The sequence below is a fragment of the Musa acuminata genome, chromosome BXJ1-8, assembly GCF_036884655.1.
Source record: "Musa acuminata AAA Group cultivar baxijiao chromosome BXJ1-8, Cavendish_Baxijiao_AAA, whole genome shotgun sequence".
NCBI classification, from domain to species: Eukaryota; Viridiplantae; Streptophyta; class Magnoliopsida; order Zingiberales; family Musaceae; genus Musa; species Musa acuminata.
In genome coordinates, this window is record NC_088334.1 from 48,276,718 (window position 1) to 48,296,307 (window position 19,590).

The 19,590-nt window shown below is 40.8% G+C and overlaps 4 protein-coding genes across 6 annotated transcripts; 3 read left to right on the top strand and 1 right to left on the bottom strand.

The window, feature by feature from the left end:
• Positions 1-771: 771 nt before the first annotated feature.
• LOC135588419 (protein LIKE COV 1-like) lies at positions 772-6,183 on the top strand. Its single transcript, XM_065080535.1, has 7 exons — positions 772-1,064; positions 1,887-1,939; positions 3,402-3,511; positions 4,538-4,705; positions 4,780-4,877; positions 5,529-5,655; positions 5,787-6,183. The coding sequence occupies exons 1-7, from the start codon at positions 882-884 to the stop codon at positions 5,876-5,878; spliced, it is 831 nt and encodes a 276-aa protein (XP_064936607.1). The 5' UTR covers positions 772-881; the 3' UTR covers positions 5,879-6,183.
• A 3,805-nt stretch (positions 6,184-9,988) lies between these two features.
• Positions 9,989-11,064, top strand: LOC135589202 (transcription repressor OFP1-like). Its single transcript, XM_065081486.1, has one exon. It carries the CDS (start codon positions 10,057-10,059, stop codon positions 11,002-11,004), a length of 948 nt encoding a protein of 315 aa, XP_064937558.1. The 5' UTR covers positions 9,989-10,056; the 3' UTR covers positions 11,005-11,064.
• Positions 11,065-11,985: 921 nt separating this feature from the next.
• Positions 11,986-13,732, bottom strand: LOC135580987 (heat stress transcription factor C-1b-like). 2 transcript variants are annotated; one of them, XM_065080536.1, is made up of 3 exons: positions 13,287-13,732; positions 12,567-13,186; positions 11,986-12,384 (listed from the first exon to the last, which is right to left on the bottom strand). In XM_065080536.1, exons 1-2 carry the CDS (start codon positions 13,512-13,514, stop codon positions 12,581-12,583), a joined length of 834 nt encoding a protein of 277 aa, XP_064936608.1. In that variant the 5' UTR covers positions 13,515-13,732; the 3' UTR covers positions 11,986-12,384; positions 12,567-12,580. The 2 variants fall into 2 exon arrangements, with proteins under 2 accessions (XP_064936608.1, XP_009415170.2); XM_009416895.3 differs by lacking the exon at positions 11,986-12,384 and having other exon boundaries at positions 12,434-13,186.
• A 2,819-nt stretch (positions 13,733-16,551) lies between these two features.
• On the top strand, positions 16,552-19,086 carry LOC135588420 (reticulon-like protein B2). 2 transcript variants are annotated; one of them, XM_065080538.1, is made up of 6 exons: positions 16,552-16,810; positions 17,527-17,707; positions 17,799-17,940; positions 18,450-18,519; positions 18,604-18,782; positions 18,864-19,086. In XM_065080538.1, the coding sequence occupies exons 1-5, from the start codon at positions 16,618-16,620 to the stop codon at positions 18,771-18,773; spliced, it is 756 nt and encodes a 251-aa protein (XP_064936610.1). In that variant the 5' UTR covers positions 16,552-16,617; the 3' UTR covers positions 18,774-18,782; positions 18,864-19,086. The 2 variants fall into 2 exon arrangements, with proteins under 2 accessions (XP_064936610.1, XP_064936609.1); XM_065080537.1 differs by having other exon boundaries at positions 16,553-16,810; positions 18,890-19,086.
• The last annotated feature ends 504 nt before the right edge of the window (positions 19,087-19,590 follow it).

Consider the following 19,590-nt stretch of genomic DNA (forward strand, 5'->3'; position numbering starts at 1 on the left):
AAAAGAATATTTTCTAGAAAACTATCCATAAATATATTTATTTAAATATTTAAAAAATTTAATCATCTTTTGCCATCACACAATAAACTCAAGTCAACTATCCAACACTTCAGTATTACATGATCCATACTTTGGTATAAATTAACCAATAACTTAATATCACATCCTAACATCACATCATATCTCAAACTATATTTATTTTAACATAGCACAATTCTACTTAAGATGAGAAATATCACATTAATAGCCCCAAAGCAACACTAAAAAAGGTTTCCTTAAGTGTATTTTAAAATAATAATAATAATAATAATAACTCACATTCATTGCTTTCGATTTTATTTTATTTTTTAGGATTTTATCGACACTATAGTTCTTAAGCTAATTTAAACATCAAAAGATGACTTTGTTGATGCTTCCTAATACCACACGATATCGCAAGATTCGACATATTCTTGGTTCAGACGATGATTTTTATTCCCTACTCCATCTCAGCCGTCCAATGGGCCCAACTTCGTGATCTCGATATCTCATCGAGATCAAGAGGCCAGTCTAAATCTAGCCGTTCGATCTGGCATAAGACGCTGCCGCCATCATAACGTTGAGAAATGTCCTTTATCCGAACCCAAGAAAACGAACCCGTAAAAGAAACCCAGTAGATCACGACCGTCCATCGAATCAATCTACACCACAACCGTGAGCCGCACCGACAGTGGTGCCGTCGAGGGTGTCGTCTGTGGGTGGCGTCCATTATATTTCCTCCCCACCTTCGTGAGGCCTCCTGCCAGCCCTTTCCCCTTCCCATTTGGTATGCTCGAGCGCTTCGTCGAGCGTCTTCGATAAGTAAACGGATTTGTATTTCCCTTCCCGGAATAAGAGAGCCGATGATGGGCGACGTGAAGTCGTCGAGCCCGATGGGGAACAGGGAAAGGGATCGCGAGCTGCTCATCCCCGTCGCCACTGCCGCCGACGACCCCGATTCCAGGGCCTCCTCCTCCTCTGCCTCCCCTGCCCACCACCACCACCACCACCACCATCCCCATCCCACCTCCCACTCCGGTCGAGAGGTGACCTACCCACCGCGATCTCTTCGTCCCTCGTCACGTTTCTCTTCGATTTGTTCTTCTCCCTTTTCGATTTAGTTTCATGTTTCCTCCCCCTTCATTTCTGTGGTGATTGGAAGCAATTTAGCTTCTGCCATGTCGATGTTGATGGATTTAAGCCTGGGTTTGGCTTCCTGGTCGCCAGGGTTCGTTCGTGAGTCGACCAGTCGCCTGGAAAGTGATGCTGTTTATTTGACCTAATTAGGCTTGAACTTCAAATGGATATTCGCAGCTCCTTCTCAAATTTGGTGTTATTGCGCACCAAGGACTCATCATTGCAGAAAATTTCTTTTTCTTCTGCTATTTGCTTGCCGTGGCCATTTATCTGCAAAGAATATGTTGATTATACATCTTGTTGGCTACGGCAACTCAAGTTTAGGTGCAGCATGTAGCTAGCTTCTTTAATTAGTTTGGGCCATTTAATTGATTGTGATATCTTGTACATTGATGTGCCTAAATCCCTTGGTATTCTTTCCCATGCTATGTCACTATGACATATAGTCTTCATCCTTACGCCACATTCGTGCACTCACAATCAAAGTCTTCAATGTAGAGATCATGACTCCCTGTGTCTGTATATATGGACGCATTTGCCTATGCTTTGCAAAGCATGATACTTTAGTTAAATGCTGGAAAGAGGATATGTGGCTTTACTTTAACGCGCTTGCTTCTGTTATATTGAAAATCTTGTCAAAGGTTGCATTGATATGTGTAAGATTTTATGCTTATTGATGCTGCTTTTGTGAAGAAGTGGTCTCGATAACTTATCCACTTCTTTGATTGCAGGCATGCTATAAAGTCATCCGTAGTTGGGTTTCAAAAAAGTTCATGACTGGGTGGTAAGCTTCTCTTAGCAGTGTTCAGCATGATTTATATTTTACCATTTTTATTTTAATTTCCCGGCATCTTGCTAGGGCATTGTGCTTTGGAGTTCCTTGATTAGCCATTTTTCCTTGTCCAATGTGGTTTCAGTTCAAAAATATCGACAAACTTATATGAAGAACCTAGGGAATGGCCTGATAAGGTTTCTAATAGCCATTACTCATGGTACTATGGACCCCCAATGGTCACTGTAACCCAGTCACAAGGGCAGCAATCAATTAATTTCTCTTTTGGTTTCACTTGTTCCTTTTGTTAATATTATATAATGTAAGAGAATGGAAGCTTCTTTTTAGCCTTTTCCTTCATCTCTTTATGGCCTTGCAGCATTGGTGTTGACTGCTGTTGTATAGTGCAATGATGTTGGTAGATGATAAATTCGATAGTTGCATGGTGATAAATGATAAATTCAATAGTTGCAACAAATAACAAACACAATAGTAGTAGCGTCTCCTCAGTTTCACTCTCAGTCAAAGGCATCGTGTCTCCTTTGACTTAACATTTCACTTCTTATTTTCTTTGTTATGCGTCTATTCTTTCCTTTTTCCAGTTTAAGGCTATTATCAGTTATAATTGGTCAAATGGCAACGGAAACTGGATTTCCCACCATCTATATCTTATCGGGAAAGCACTTTTTTCCTTTAGCGTATGAGTGAACACCTCTCCACTCTTTTTAGGTATCTATGCTCCTATAATCAATCCACTTGGATAGAGTTTGATCAATGCTTGCAATTTCTAACTTTAGAAATCGAGAAATTAAAAAATTAATTTGGCCTTAGATGAAGCCAGTATGGATCGGCAATGTGGTATCAGAATCAACCAATATTGCAAATCATAAACACCCTGTACCGACTGATATGAGTGAAAAATATGAGATCACACAAGAGTTTTAATGACTTTTACAAGGTTACTAAGAATAAAATATGATGTTGAAAGATACCAAGCAAACAGTTTTGTGTTTGCTGGAAGTGTCAATTCAGGTCCTTGAGTTCTGCTTTTAGATATCCACAACTGCTTTGTTGTTTGTCAATATGCCAGACTAGGGATGACTGGAATAAAACTTTATGGTTGCTTAGCTCAGGGATTGCTCTACTGTTCTTGGAGAATCAGAAGAACAAAATAAGTTTGAACTTCCAGTCATTTTTAGTTTTCTTCTGATTCATACAATTTGATGACTATTAAAGCAGTTGACAGAAACAATGTACATATGTTGTAGAGTTGTCTTTGGCGATTCCTCGATATCAGCATGTTCTAATAGCCTTGGTTAGACAGCATCACATTTCTTATTTGTTTCTGGTCTACGTAAGGCATCACATTTCTTTGTTTTTTGGGTACTTTTAATAAGTCACCATGATCTGTCAGCTGTACCTAGGTCTAATCTTATTAACTACTGGTGTATGTTCCTTTTTCTGCATTTTGCAGTGTGATTCTTTTTCCAATTGCGATCACCTTCTATATCACCTGGTGGTTTATTCGTTTTGTTGATGGATTCTTTTCTCCAATATTTGCTCAGCTTGGGATAAACATATTTGGTATGCACATTTTTCTTTTGAATTTTCCTTTGTAGTTCAAGAGACATTCTAAAAACGCATTAGATTTATTACATAGAAGTGTTATCTTCAAAAGGTAAGTGTTGGCTATGCTTTCTTGACTATTATAGTTGATTTTTCTGTAACTAGTTTCTGTTTGAAAGTATATGTTTCCACACTGTCATTGTTGATTGTTCCTTTATTGGCTTTCTTTTTAAGCCGTATCTATTTCATTTTTTCATAATAGCAATATTATTAGAGCTTTTTTGGACCTTCCATGTTAAAGCCTTTGTTTAGCTTCATCTGTTATGCTGCAAAACCAACGGCTAACATTGTTGTTCACGTTTAATTGCAATTCACTATTTTTCATTGGAAATCTGATGACTAAGGTAGTCGACTTTTAATTGCTCAAGCTATCTTTATGTTCCTATGCTGATCACACATTTAATTGTATCCAAAGGCTTGTATATGGAAACTGTATTACAAGGCTTTGGGTTTGCTCTCTGATGCATCACAGATGTACAAGTTTGAAGATTTATATTACATAATTAATACATCTGAAAAGAATAGGAGCTATTATTCTAGTTCTGTTTTTATGTAGATTGGCATGATTTTTAATCCGGCTGCTGGGTCATTCGTCTTATTTTGGTGAGACAGAGCAATATATCAGTTTTTTTGCTTCTTTCATGGCTCACTTTTGTCTTTGTTTTTTATGCTTGCATCAGATGTATTTAGGTGTCCATCTGTATGTTCATCTGCATGCCTTGGCAGGCACACATTCTTCACTAATCGTGTGCACTCAAGAAATGCACATGCACCCTAGTCCATATGTGATCAATTTCTTGATTCGTCATTTCTTCTGCTTGAGATATTATCATTTTAGTAGCACTTGTGGTTTTTACTGATTTTGGAGCAAACATGGTGTAAGATACCCAAGTCAAAAGAAAAGGTTTTGCAGTTGATCCTTTTAATTTGTTTGCCATTTCTTCCACGCTTGTATGTTGAATAGTTGAATCCTTGCTTTCACAGGACTCGGCTTTGTAACTTCCATATTGTTCATCTTCTTGGTTGGAGTGTTCATGTCATCCTGGCTTGGGACATCTGTCCTCAATCTTGGTGAATGGTTTATCAAGCGGATGCCATTTGTACGTCACATCTACAATGCCTCCAAGCAAATTAGCTCTGCTGTGTCACCTGGTAAATGTTCTCTAATTGCTTTATCTTTTAACCTATTTATACATCACTGATTTTTTTTTTTCTTTTCAATTCAGACCAGAATAAACAAGCCTTCAAGGAAGTTGTGATTATTAGGCACCCTCGGGTTGGCGAATATGCATTTGGATTCATCACTTCCACTGTCATTCTTCAGGTCCTAATCATCTATTATAATTAACTGTTGGTGGTATTATGTGTTGCATAATAATTCATGCTTGTTTTTGTAGCACAAATTCATGTTTATGTGCCTAAGCATTTTGTTCATGCACTGGTCTCTGCCATGTTACACTTTAGAGGAAATATTGCTTATTACATGCACTTTCAGTTCATCCTTAAAAAGTTTGAGAGGAAAACCTGGAAGCTGCAAAAATGTTTTTGGACACGCTGAAGATTCAAGTCTTCAACTCTAGGTAGCTGCAATTTCTGTGATCTGATTGGTTCCATGAGCCTCTTTTGTGTTCTTGAAATAATATAATTTAGATAAGTTCCTTTTTGGGGGATGGATCCAAATGCAGAAGATTATGAAGTCGATGTTTGGTAATATGGCGGCACTACATGCCAAACGCTGACTGCTATATAAGATCACAATCTATACTATCAATGGAGATCAAGTAATTAAAAAAAGTAAATAATTCTTATGTCTTCACACAAGCATCAAGCATCCATTTGCACATATTTTTCGGCCTAGTGTCTAGTACTAACTAGACACTATTTGTGATCATGTTGTGCTTTCTATATTTTGAAATTCTGCTATTGTTACTTGTCTATGGTCTCATGTTTAGTATGTCACTTGATTTTATAACAGAGTTATTCTGGTGAGGATGAACTCTTCTGCGTCTACGTTCCAACCAACCATCTTTACATCGGTGACATCTTTCTGGTCAACTCAAATGATGTTATTAGACCAAATCTCTCTGTTCGGGAAGGAATCGGTAGGTTGCTATCCTCATGTTGTTTGATGCACTTTGCCTATGTCAACTATCCTGAAAGAAAACTACAATATTAGTCAATTAATTTTCAGTATATGCTTTTTTATGAATCTTGAGTTTATCTTTAATTGCAGAGATTGTTGTTTCTGGGGGTATGTCAATGCCTCAGATTCTCTCAACACTGGATCCGCATACAGTACCTGAGAGAACCAGAACCTACCCTTAGTTTGAGATATCAGATACATGCAGGGTATAATTTCTCTCGGCTTTAGGCTGTGGAAGACTTTTCTCCCATTTTTCTGAGTGGGCTGGCAACTTTGGATGCCTCTTAGCGTCCTCCTTTTGACTCGGTTTATATATCTGTCTTGTAAATAGGTTACAAGAAATTTGGTAGTGTTCTACATGCTGATGTTCTATAATTTACTCTTTTAAGTTCCTCATCGTGTTGTAATTGTTAGGTAATATATAGTTCCCGCATTATGGATCGTACAAGTATTTTTGGTATAATCATATTTTCTTTAGTTAGTCATCTATCTTTGATTCTTCTTCAGCCATTGCATTATTTTTTTCCTGACGGGTTAAAGAAAAGTTCGAACGTATATGATGAAAGAGGAAGAAATAGAAAGTAATGAAGTATACTTTCCTAAACAGGCTGAATCGAGAGGAAGAGAGGAACGAAGTAAAAAATATTGTTGAGTCATACAAATAAATAAAATATAATAATGGAAGTATACCTGTTAATTGTATGGGCCATTATTGGGCCGTCTCGTGCTGGTGCGGTGATCGCACGCGCGAGTCGTTCCTTGATAGACCCTGCAGGTGTTCAAGTGATGGGCGAAAGAAAAAGCGGGTCGGTCGAGGAGATCCATGGCGCCCAGGGTTTCTCTCAACAAGAAAGAGGGAAGGTCTCAGAGGGGCCGGAGGAGCGTCGATGGCCAAGTGCCTCAATGAGTGGAGCACCTGGACGATGTACAAGGCCTTGGCGATCACCCACTACGGCTTCATCCCTCCTCATCCTCGTCATCGGCGTGAACTCCGAGCCCAAACCCCAACTCTACCAGCTCCTCGGCCCCGTAATCATGGTATGATTCGTTCGATGACCTTGCTTTGATCGACGATCTTGCGTTTACAATCTCTGCTCAGTCGTAATTATTATTTCGAATGGTCGATTCGCTCCATGTCTCTCTCTCTCTCTCTCTCTCTCTTCGATGGTATAGTAGTGCATTTAGGTATGTATATACTGTTGAGGTGTAGATCTCCATAGAATCCTGAGCTTTGGCCGGATCTTGGAAGTACTCTGTTGAAAGGCAGAGAATAAAACTTGATTCTAATGAATTATAGTGTATTGATCTCCCACTCCGTTTGAACTTTAGCAATTGATGGTTTCCAATGGACGTGGAGGATCATACTAGACATTGCATTTATCTTCTGGTGGTATCGTGAATCCATTCGGGTTGTAAGGTTTAGAGAATAAAGACCTCTTTCAAAATTTGCATTGTTGTGAGTGAATTTTAATCATACTTGTGTCGAAGAATCCATGTGTGCTTGTCACTTGTTCTAATATTAGCTCTCTGGAGGTATGTTGGCGCAGTTAATGATTCATAGGAGTACCCTTTTTTTTAGATTTTGGTGATCATATAATTGTTCTTGTAACTATTTCAATAGAGATGCATGCTTCTTTTGTCGAGCTTGAACTCAAATGTAGATGTACATGTTTAAGTCTAATACCCTTTCTCTTCCCTTTCAGTCCCTAAATTTCCCCGGCTGATCCATTTCACCAACGAGTATGACACGTTCATTTCTTCGACCGCAGCTTGTCTTCTCCCGCCCTCGATCGTGTGCGCTTTGTCTGCTGCAACCCTCGAAGAGTAAGCATTTTTAAGCTTAAACATAACACTGTTAGTCGATGGTTTACTTGTAAATATAGAATATGCATAAAAGTATATTTGAATTTTTATTTATGAACTCTCATTTGTGTGCTTACATGAAAGCTGAATAAAAGGATAAATTTAGTGGTTTGCTGCACACCTAAACCCAGTGAAAGGAACTTTTTAAAGGTATTATTGATCCCTTAGCAGGTGTTGGACAAGGAAAAACACAATAGTGTGAAATACATCTATGGTCACAATTAGGGCCGATGAACTTGCCTTTTTTTTGTTTGATATACATAGTACGATTGTTTTAACCAAAATGACACCATGAAGATCTTAGTTGTTCACAAGTGAAAATATCTTTTTCTATCTTTCATGGTAACTCTACACATTCATCTCAACACTGTTATCTCGACAATACAAACCTTTTGTATATGTTGTTTGTTAATTATCCAACACTTAGATTCATTAAGTATTGTTGGTCTTACAATTATTTTATAATTTTTTTAATTACCTTTGATGATTATACAAGACTATATCCTTCGTTATTTTAACTATTCTATTTTTATTCTATAACTAATATCCTCATTAATCTCTCAATCTTGTTGAATAGTTGATCCAAGATACTTAAAACTTTTACTTAAATGGAGTTCTTATCCATCTAACTAATTATATTCTCATGTCTATTTCTATAATTACTAAAATTATATTTTATATATTATTCTAAGAGTTTTAATCATACTTAATATAAAAATCTTAATTTCTAATGCTAGCCTCTATAATTAAGTTTATAATTAATTTCATTTAAACTTTTATCAAATAAGATAATGTCATTAGTAAATAATATACATGAATTGACTAGTAAGTTTATCTATTATCAATATGAAAACATAGGAACTTAATATGGATCTTTGATATAATCTTATGCTAATAGAAAATTCACTATATACATTCTTATAACACTAATAGTTATATTATCATACATATCTTTAATAACATCAATATAATTAGTGAATACATATTTCTTTTCTAAATTCCATCATAATAAATCTCTAGGAATCTTATTATAGATTTTCTCTAAGTCAATTAAAGCTATGTTTAAATTTTTTTTTTCTTATATATTTTCATTAATTATCTTAATAAATACATATTTTTTATGATTATTTTTTTGGCATAAAATTAAATTATTTTCAAACATATTTGTTTTAAGTTAGAATGATTTATGATATATATATGTTTAAAATTATTTGTGCTTGAACTTATGATCCAATAAGTTGATCCAGTAACTTCATTAGTAATCCAGTGATTCGAGGGTCGATGGGCTCAACACCCAATCGGGTTCAGATGACTCCTCATATAACAAAAGCTTCTTACTCTAAGACTGCAGGTCTTCGTGGCAAATGCTTTTCCGGTAGACGCGCCTTATTGTGTGTGACCTCAGCGTCCAGTCACCCATGCCCGCCTGTCAGCTCCGTACCACCGGGGATGGACCACCTGAGATGACAACGACACACACCAGAGTTGCTCACAAGCGAACCAATGTGCCTGTGACACAAGTAGCCATATCACAAGCCAACAGCAGAGGCAGCTTCCCCCACCCCCGTCTCCCCAAGCTTTTCTCCACCCCTTCAGTCAAACAATGTGATTGCTTCCTCGTGTAACATCGAATCATTTCGTCATGTAATGGAGAGGAAGATTTGGCATTTCTTTCCCGTGCTCCAGCTTGATCTCTTTTGGGGCGTTAACCTGTTATGAGAATCGAACAGAGTGTGACTACACAGGCATGCAGTGACTCACCTTTAGCTTTGTTTTGCTCTCTTAACAGGGCTACGGGCCATGGGGCAAGACAAAGGCACTGCTACTTGCTTCGTACCATCGCGATAAAGACGACAGAAAGGCAGATCTCTGTGATTTGTCTTCAATCTCTCGGTGGAGACCCACATAAATTGAAAACAGAGGTTGAGGATACTGTGCCAATGCTTTATTTGCTTTTTAAGATAAAATTGTAAAATATTTATTGTATTTTCTTTTTTTTAATTAATGTATATCGTTGTGGTTAATTATTCGCTGGTTGCTTATCATTTGATCATTAGTTATTTCTCTAAATAACATTAATATTCTTCGAAACCTTATTATGATAATAAAAACATTCAGATATTAACTTTAACTAATTATGATTAACCAACTTTTTTCTGGAGGTCAAATGAGATAAATACACATTAAAATCTTTATATACATTTTTGTTGCAATGCAAGTTATAAGATTGGTGGCGAAATAGTTGTTGATGTGGCTCAGTTGTCGAAGTGCATGGGACTCATGATGACTTCAGTGTCATTACAAACCAATATTACTCCCACCAAAAAGTCTATGACCTGTGAAAGAGTTCGTGAGCCAATGAGTGACCGAGTCACGAGTGACACAGTCCACCTCCAAAGATTCAGCTATTTACCGGCCTTTCCCCCCTCTTCCTTTCTATTCCATCGAAGGGGCAGGAAGGAGGAGAGCGGCGGGAAGTGACACGAAGAGCCGAGCGATGAGCAAGGCAGGCAATCCAGGTCTGAAGCATCGCTTCGCTCGGGCTCTTCTCCGTTCCTCTTGCACCACCACGGCGACCACAACTGCTTCCGATCTAATCAAGCTCTCGACCGACGCTCCTCCACGCCAAGAGCCAGAGTCCTGCGCCCGGTGCCGCTCCTACAGCCGCCGCTGCACGCATCGCATCGCTCCCGTCGTGCAGGTATCCATGGAGATGAAGGCCAAGAAGAAGGAGAGGAGAGTGACCGAGAACGGAGATCTTTACGATACCGGAGCAAGAGAGGGGAGGAAGTGCCCTCCCGCGTCGCCGTCTTCTCCCATGAGGAACTGGTATTACTGCTCTCGCGACAAAGACGGGAAGCAGAAAGCTCATGGGACGAAGGGAAGCAGTAGACGAACCGAAACGAGGAAGCTGCTGCCGACTGGTGATGGATTTAGCTGCTCTTCTTCGTTGGATTGCAACGACGAGCTTGGTCTCTTCAGCGATGATGACGAAGAAGAGGAAGGGTCAGGCACTCTGTTGTCGTCGAAGAGCTTCTCCTCGGACTCATCCGAATTCTACTGCAGCAACAGGGGGACGAGGAACAAGGCGACGGCGACGACGAAGAAGAAGAAGAAGAAGAGAAGGAGCGAGAGCTTCAAGTCCACCCGACGCCCACCAAGAAGAGGCGACCGCGGAAGTAGTAAGCCATGGCCATTAGCGGCCCGCAGTTCCTCGACGGAGAAGAAGGCCGGATTTGCTGTCGTGAAGAACTCCAGCGATCCATACATGGACTTCCGGAGCTCGATGGTGGAGATGATCGTGGAGCGGGGGATGAGCGGCGCAAGCGACATGGAGGACCTCCTCCACTCCTACCTTGACTTGAATTCACCTCTCCACCACCCTGTGATCCTAGAGGCGTTTGTCGACGTATGGGAAGCGATGTTGGCTGAGCAATACATGTAATGTTGGTGATGTTCCGGCAAGGCTGCAGATCGATCGATAAACATCTCTGCCATTGTTCTTCGATGACTGTTATTGAAATTTTTTGTTGCGGTTCTGTTCGAAAGATTTGGCGTAGCAATCACATCTATGTTCTTATGGTACGAGAAATATCCAAAGAAATGAACAGATCCATCAAACTCCACATGCTAATCAACACACACCCAAGTCAGCTAAACGTTAATAAGACATCGACACATCAGACGTGGTTGGATCTGCTCTCATCTGCTGAAACAATGGCATCGAGCAACCAGAAGATACCCCCCTCTCTCTCTCTCTCTCTCTCTCTCTCTCTCTCTCTCTCTCTTGCTTGGCTGGACGCAAGGCGCATCGTCCTCGTGCTGCTGTGGGAGTTGTTATTTCTTGTGGGCTGGTGGGATGGCGTCAAGAGTGTTTTGGACTCGCATGGCATGGCATGGGAGAAAACAGCTGCTGGTGCGGGAAGATTGGCAACGGGATTCACGCAGACGGGGCGTGGATGCCACACATGGTTTTGGGGAGGCTTCACGGGAGAGGCGGCCGCCGCTTCGTGAGCCATCAAAGACCGTCAGGTATTTATTATTATTATTATTATTATTATTATTATTAATAAATGAAGTATTCTTTTGCAGTTGTTCAGTCTGTTTAAGAAATAATGATGTTATATTATTAATTATCCACTCATCAATCTCAATAAAATGAATTAAATTCTTATTAGTTTAAATTTAAGTATTTTGTATACATGAATTAGACTTAATCTAATCGGATTCTGTTGTGATAATAAGATTTTGATTAGTATAATATTACATAAGTGATAGGTCTCAGATCTCAGCGTTTGAGTGAAGACAGATGTAATACATGTTTTTTATTTTTTAAAGTTAAAATCTTATTTCTTTACTTATCTTTGAATAAAAAAAATGAAAAAAAAACTCTCTATTTTATGATCGGAGTAATTAATAAACACTATACACACTCTTACTCTCACTGGGCCCCACAGCACAAGACCGGCCCTTTTCCTTCTCTCCAGCGGCAATAGCAACAACGGCGTGAGCGGACCGGCAAGAAGTCGAAGGTTCAATGTAGGGTGTGGTGTGAACGGGTAAGTGAAGTATTATTATTACTCCTCGGTCAACGATCTCGTGCTTCCAGTCTTCCTCCTGGCCTCTCTCAGACTGCCGCGCGTCCCGTGCCACCCTTTTCTTCCGCCCGCCACAGCCGCCGCCGCCTCCTCCCCTCGTCTGAAAGCGAAGCCCCGGAATCCCGTTCCTCTTCTTCGTCTCTTTCAAGCCCTGCCGTCGCTCTGCGTCCGCTCCTCCCATCAGTCACCGCGGCTAAATGTGAAATTTCGTTTAGTGGGTTCGAGCTCTGCATTACAAAGATAGATTCACTGTGGGACTGTGGGACACTGTGGGACTCGCATTACATAGATAGATTCACGGCATCTTCTATAAGATCAGCAATGATCGATGTAGTGGTACACTAATATAATTTAATGGAAGATATAGGAAAAAAGCAAATCTTCCTCAGGTACAGGAGGAAGATCTAACCATAGATTTTTTAGCTAGAGAAATCCTCGGTCGAGCGAGGAGTACGGGAAGGCAAGTGATGATGCTGCCCCTGAGCTCGTCGTCCCCCTCAGATTACACTCGGGTTGGGATATCACAGAAAGACCACCGTCAACAAAACTGCTAATCCCTAAAGGGTCAAACGTCGTTGGTTCCATCGCTGAAACCTCACCGAAAGGCAGCAAGATTCCATGATCTTTCGAAAGAGGAAGAGCAGCAGATAGACGCCTCTTCTTCTTCTCCATGGACGCCTGCTGCTGCTGCTGCTGCTTGGATTGCACGAGTCTTTGCAGGAGGTTGGGATCCTGGGCTGCTTTAACGAGGAAGGACATCAGTTGCTGCGGCCTCCTCTCGGTGGCCTGCAGTCGCCTGCTCATCACCGTGACCTCCTCATCCAGTGCCTTCTGCTCCTGCCGCAGCCTATGAAGCTCTTGCAGTAACACCCGCTCTTCCTCCCCCTCCACGCCGTCCTTGCTGCTGATCCCATGCAACCCGCCTTCGCTTTTCCCCCTCCTCGTGACGAGAGGGAGGAGGTGAGTCTGCCCTTTGAGGAACGACTCGTGCGCGAACTCCCATCGATCGGGATCCACCTTCCGAAACCCCTGTACACAAAGCAAACGGAGAAACACGCACGTATCAGTTTGACGTGAGACGAAGTCGGAAGCGTTGCGGCGAAGGAAAGATTAGGGCGGCCGACGCGACGTAGGTGTTCAGCTGGCGGATGAAGCTGGAGAAGTTGCGGTGCTTGAAGAAGGAGGGGAGGAGGAAGCACGAGAAGTCGTTGGGGTCGACCACAACAAAGCTGTTGTTCTTCTTCCCCCACCGGATCAAGAAGTCGGAGCTTGGATCCTCCACCATCTCATACGTCTTTGCTACGAATGGCGCTACTTGTTCTTGGCTTCCAGTGCAAGCTCTGCTCTTCTCTTCCATCCTAATCTACTCTATGATTTCAATCTGCAGACTCTCAGACCTTCTCCTCCTCTCTCTCTCTCTCTCTCTCTCTCTCTCTCTCTCTCTCTCTCTGGGCTATGCTTGCTTACTTAAAAGCCATGAAAAGCCCAATCACTGTTGATTGCCGGACTGGTGGGGAAGAGGAGCAGTTTAGAGTCTCTCTGTCGTCGATGGAGAACTAACTGCTACTCTTTATGTTCTCCATGGATATCAAGGGTAGATAGAGTTCACCTGTCTCGCATGAGACAAGGAACAGTTCCCCTCTCATAAGGTCATGACTCAAATCCAGCTCCATAACATCAGTCGGATTGTACTGGTCCCACCAAAAAATTCACTTTTTATATTTTATTCTTTACGGCATTCTTTTTTTTTCCTAATATCTGAATATCCTCAGCTACCTATCCTTTTTGTAACACATATTACTAAAGCATCGTAAAAATATTATAATTAGATCGATTCACCTTGTACGTCGATAGTTAATTGTCTATCAAATCAAAATATTTCATAAAGTCACGGTGCAAAAAAAAATTATTTTTAAGAAAAAAAAATATATAGTGATAATTTTACTATTTGATTATGAATAAAGACTTGATTAGGGTGGGTCCATGAACAAGTTATGGACTGGTATTCTTTAAAACTGTTAGAAAAATATGTATGTTTTGAGAAAGGACAAAAAGAAAATTGATATTACTAAACATTAAAAAAAATGGAATGACATATATTAATTAATAGCTTATTATTTTGGGTCTAATTGGTGATTTATCTCATATATGTGAGTTAGTTCTAATGAATTTAATGCATAGGAAAACTTACAAATTATTGAAAAATTATGTGAGAAATATTTAAAAAAATCAGGTATTGTTTTTGAAAAAGTTGATATATGTTGAATATGATTCCTATGTTACTAACTTAAGCTTTGAGTAACATTAGTTTCCTCGTAATCTACAGTAACGAGAGCTGGCTAGGCCTCATGATCTAAGTGATAGGAATAATAGAAGATAAGAACAATAATTGAAGAAACTTTATTGTAGAAATGAAATAGCTTTAACTTGAATCTATTAACATGTTCGCTCTCCTAACAAGGATACCAATCTTGGATCGATGCAAAGAATGGTTTAAAGCAAGAGGCTTCGTAAGTAGGGCAAGAGCAAATCGTTGTTGCTGTTGCTGTGAGGGCACAGGCGTTCCCTTCGTTCTCCTTACATCCGCCCTTCGATTGTTGGCAGATCAGCGAAGACTACCGCGGTGAGGAAGATGAGGATTTGCCGTGAAGTCTCTCAGGAATATGACTGCAGCGGCGTTGCTCTGATACCATGATAAAAATAATAGAAGATAAGAACAATAATTGAAGAAGCTTTATTGTAGAAATGAAATAGCTTTAGCTTAAATCTATTAACATGTTCCCTCTCCTATTTATACAGATTAGGAGGAAGAATTTCCCTCAAAATAGAGAGATTTCCTCGTATAATTGGAGAAATCTCATCCTCTATAAAGAGGGGGAAATCTTATCTTGTATCACTGAGGGAGGCCGGAAACGATAGCTCTCATGTACTCTACTCATAAGGATTCGATGGAAGTGTACATGAATCCGTAACATTCGTTCCGATCTCTAAGGTTCCGATCTCCGGTGATGCTATCATCACATGAATCCTTGGCTGTCGCTGACTCGAAGGAAAAAGAAGATGAAGCCAATGGATATGGAGCTCAACCCATTGCTTGTCTGCTTCCATCCTACTTATATAGCTACTTGAAACTTGTAACTTCTGCTCAGGATCGGGATGAAGGATTTTACAGACCATTTTGACTGACTGGCCTCTGTGAGAGAGAGAGAGAGAGAGAGAGAGAGAGAGGGGGGGGATGAAGACCAACCCATTATTACCCCCAAGAGCATTGCAAACAACCTGTTGAAATATGCTACCCTATCATCATCATCATCATGTCCTGGGAGCACTGTGCTGCTCGGTGCATGACTTGGTGCCCAAGTATTCTGTAGATAGCACAGGACAGCAGAGCTCGCTATCAGCAACCAACGCATCACCATGAAGGCTTAAACAGTTTGACCGGCCCGAGAGATGACATCAATGTGGCCTACCAATCCAGCATCGGTGATCTCCGAGTTAGATATACGTAAACATGGTCCATTGCATTGTTTGTATGCATAGCCATTAACTATTAGCAACTCACTGTGTCGTGGCTTGAAATTGAAAGCTGGACAGTGAAGCATGGATTTCTCATGTCCACTTCTTATTTTAATCGGCTCAACCAAAAATGAAAGCCCCCCCCTTCGATTGCTGATAGCTTCTGTTGCAATGTCGATGTCTTGCCGACAAACCTTTTTGCCTATTTAGCAACATTAGAAGCGTTCCAATTCCAATTCCAATGGCCTGTGGGACTTGAAATTATCATTTAATTATACTGTTCCTAAGCCAATCGATGTGTGTTTGGAATTCCATGCGACTGTCCAACGTGCGTTGCACGTGCCTTCGGCTCGCCAATTGATCTCAGGGTTGTTGTCTCTCTCAATCGGTTGCGGGGCCCTTTGTCCTAGCCAATCACCAGACGGATGGTTACCTGGGGTTCGTCAAATTGGTGGCGACGTGGTAGCTTTCAAACCTCTCAGGTTCGGGAGGCTGGGACCCACCCCCAAGGGGTTTCCAAAATCTTCTATCGTCTACGTGTCTCCTCTCCTTTCCTCTATCTTATGTTACGTGTCCACACGGCATTGGCGGTTTGTAGCCACCACGTTGTGTTACGTGTCCGCATCACATTTGAAGTTTGTCCGTCAGTTGTGTAGCCACTAAGTGGAACTCGTAATATGACCAATCGTTAAGTGCCACGAGATAGATTGAATGGTTGTTCGACCAGGGAGAGTAACGCTGGCCGTGACAAAGGAAGCGCCGTCCGCTGGACGTTAGAGATCTTTTCTCTTTCGGACGACTTTGCCCTTGATTGATCAGACGGTCCTGATAGCATCTTCCGGTGATAAAGACCGCTCTCATTCCCCCACGCACCTTTCGTGATTCCCACACCTTGCGGAAGAATCCGGAGAGAGAAAAGGGGTTTTGAGGAGGCGATTCTGGCCATGGCGACGGAGCAGCCGGGGGAGACGCTCATCGAGAAGATAAAGGAGAAGATCCACAGCGGGGATTCCTCCTCCTCGGACTCCGATGACGAGAAGTCGAAGGCGTCGGAGGTGGCGGAGGCTGTCAAGTCCAAGATCTTCCGCCTCTTCGGCCGGGAGAAGCCCGTCCACCGGATCTTGGGTGGCGGAAAGCGTATCATCTCTTTCTTCCTTCCTTCCTTCCCCACCTCTTAACGCCTTTCTTTTCCCGTCTTTCCTTTGTGGTTTCTTTAGATCGGTTTGAACCGGGTCTTGGGTGGTTTGATCGATGAGTTGATACTACCCGAGATCATGGAGTTCTTAGAGGGTTGCGGGGCTCTAATGTGATCTGTCGGATCTCTCGCTATGTTACCTACTCCGGCTGCGGTTTACTTAGGGTTTGCGTCTATTTTCTTGAAGAGGAAAAGAAATCGATGGTCAACTTTCGCCTTTAAAATTAAATGGTTATCAAGAACGGACAACCCCAATCCGATCTTTTTGTCTTGGAACTGGTTTGAAGGAACATGAAGCCCTAACTAGGTTTCTTGATGTAACTGACGATTCAGGTCCGGGCTAGTAGAAAATGTTTTGATGGAACGTAGAGCCCTCATCTGTGTTTTCATACCAGTGAAGGTCCAGATCGGGAACACTGGTTGATCGTTCTGGAAGATTTCATCAGATGAGTTCATCTGAATTCTTAAACTATTTATTTAGGAAGATTGTAGTTCCTTTTTCGTCTTGGGTAATTAGATATGCAACCTCCGTATAAAGTGGGTCTCATTAAGGGTTTATACGATACTGCTTAGTTTGTAATAATGGTTGAATGATCTATGGATCCAGGATCGTGCTGTTAATATGAATTAAAGAAACTCTGCTGATTGTTTTGCGCAGCTGCTGATGTTTTCCTGTGGAAGAACAAGAAAGCCTCGGCCATTGTACTTGGTGGAGCTACCGCCATCTGGGTCTTGTTTGAGCTGATGGAATACCATTTACTTACTCTGGTCTGCCACTGCCTCATATTGTCCCTTGCGATCCTTTTCCTCTGGTCCAATGCCACCACCTTCATTAACAAGTAAGATCGTCACTGTAAGATTTGTGTTCTCTGGTATGTCTTTGAATAGGATGCAACCGTCTGATTGCTTACCTTACGTTTTCTATGGCAGGTCTCCACCTCACATTCCTGAGGTTATTATTCCTGAAGATTTGTCAGTGAACATTGCGCTTTCTCTCAGATACGAGATCAATAGGGGTTTTGCTGTTTTGAGGGAAATTGCAGCTGGACGTGATGTGAAGAAGTTCCTCGCCGTATGACACTTGACATTTTCTTTAAGGGGGTGTTTGGTCGCCCTCATGTGGACTGTCCCTAAATCAATTTTGCAGAAAATAACCGAATTGCAAGTGTTTGCTTGTTTGCATTGCATCATACATACATTGGACTCTTACATGCCGCAACTGGACTTGCGATTTAAAATTTCACATGTTGCACTTGCAAGCTAGGTTGCAATTCAGAATTGGATTTTGATGCCTTCTCCATCTACATTGTGTCCCTCTCCTCCTTTATATTAGTCCACATTACCACATCTGCCTCCTTCCTCTTGGAGTTGCCTGTTCTACCTTAGTTATAGTTGCAATTAGCAAATATACATGTGGGCATACAAACAATTGCTCCTGCAACTGCTACTTGCTTTTGCCAAAAACTACTGCTACTCGTCTGTATTTCCATTTGCATGCAACCGAATGCTCCTAAACGAGATTTTGAAACTATGAATATCTTTGACTTGGTATTGATAATTGATATAGTGCTTCGGGTACAGGTTATTGTTGGATTGTGGGTTCTTTCGGTCATTGGGAACTGCTGCAACTTTTTGACCTTGTTTTATATAGGTAATGTGATCATCAAAATCCTTCTAGACTTGCCATTGGCTTTATATTGTGTCTAAAAAAAATTTATTTGATTTCTGTGTGAAGCATTTGTTACCCTGCATACCGTACCATTTCTATATGATAAGTATGAAGACCAAGTTGACTCGTTTGCGGAGAAGGCAACAGTGGAATTCAAGAAGCACTATGCAGTTATTCATGCCAAGTATTTAAGCAAGATTCCCAGAGGGCCACTGAAAGACAAAAAGGTCCAGTAGGCAAAAAAGGTATTTTGTTGATCCTGAAAGTTATTTGAGTTCCGTGGTTTTGCCATTTTATTTTTCGTTGAAAAGCTCTCGTCTCCTTAGCCCTGAATTTGTCTGATCTGTGACAGTTTCTGGTGTGGTACATGGGAGCGATTCCGGGTTTTCTAAAGTGGGTCATACTTGTGTTGGGCATAATTTGACCAAGCATGATCATTGCATTGTATCTCATGTCTACTAATGATTTGATTCTGTGGAATCTATGTTATACATGTAATATTTGTAATGTGTGGGTTTGTTAGTATAAGGATTTTCATTGGTTTGTTAATCATGTTTTGCATGCCTTCTTGGAGGATTCTGTAACCAACCAGATGTCACAAGAATTGGTCCAAGCTTGAAGGTTGGTCAAACATTACTGTGCATGTCTTCGCAGTTCAAATATTTTCATTGTTAATTCCTTTTATGGACTGCGAATTTCCTGATCTACTTCTGATAGTTAGAATAATCTTCAATGAGAATTAGAATTTTTTTTCATGAACAATGGTTACTGTGTGTAATGAAAATATTTGTGCATCTTCTAGAAAAGCTAGATGCCATTTGACTAATATATTTACTTAGCAAGAACAAGAAAACATTTTATCAACAAATAAGTATGATAGTCTTGTTCTTCATTAATAACTTAAAAAGTTATGATGCACTGATCATTTGATGATACTGGATTCTTAGGGTTGCATTTTTTGTCACATTTGGAATCCTGATGAGAGGACTTTTGGCTAATTGCAAGATCTGTTTGCCTTTTTGGAATGATGATTTCAAATGTATAATCATTCTT

Coding starts and splice junctions, on each gene's coding strand:
- LOC135588420 (XM_065080538.1), top strand. CDS start 16,618: ATGGCGACGGAGCAGCCGGGGGAGACGCTCATCGAGAAGATAAAGGAG. Junction 17,941..18,449: donor ATGTGAAGAAGTTCCTCGCC/GTATGACACTTG, acceptor CTTCGGGTACAG/GTTATTGTTGGATTGTGGGT. Junction 18,520..18,603: donor TTTGACCTTGTTTTATATAG/GTAATGTGATCA, acceptor TTCTGTGTGAAG/CATTTGTTACCCTGCATACC.
- LOC135589202 (XM_065081486.1), top strand. CDS start 10,057: ATGAGCAAGGCAGGCAATCCAGGTCTGAAGCATCGCTTCGCTCGGGCT.
- LOC135580987 (XM_065080536.1), bottom strand. CDS start 13,514: ATGGAAGAGAAGAGCAGAGCTTGCACTGGAAGCCAAGAACAAGTAGCG. Junction 13,187..13,286: donor TCCGCCAGCTGAACACCTAC/GTCGCGTCGGCC, acceptor CTTTGTGTACAG/GGGTTTCGGAAGGTGGATCC.
- LOC135588419 (XM_065080535.1), top strand. CDS start 882: ATGATGGGCGACGTGAAGTCGTCGAGCCCGATGGGGAACAGGGAAAGG. Junction 3,512..4,537: donor GCTTGGGATAAACATATTTG/GTATGCACATTT, acceptor TTGCTTTCACAG/GACTCGGCTTTGTAACTTCC. Junction 4,706..4,779: donor TAGCTCTGCTGTGTCACCTG/GTAAATGTTCTC, acceptor TTTTCAATTCAG/ACCAGAATAAACAAGCCTTC.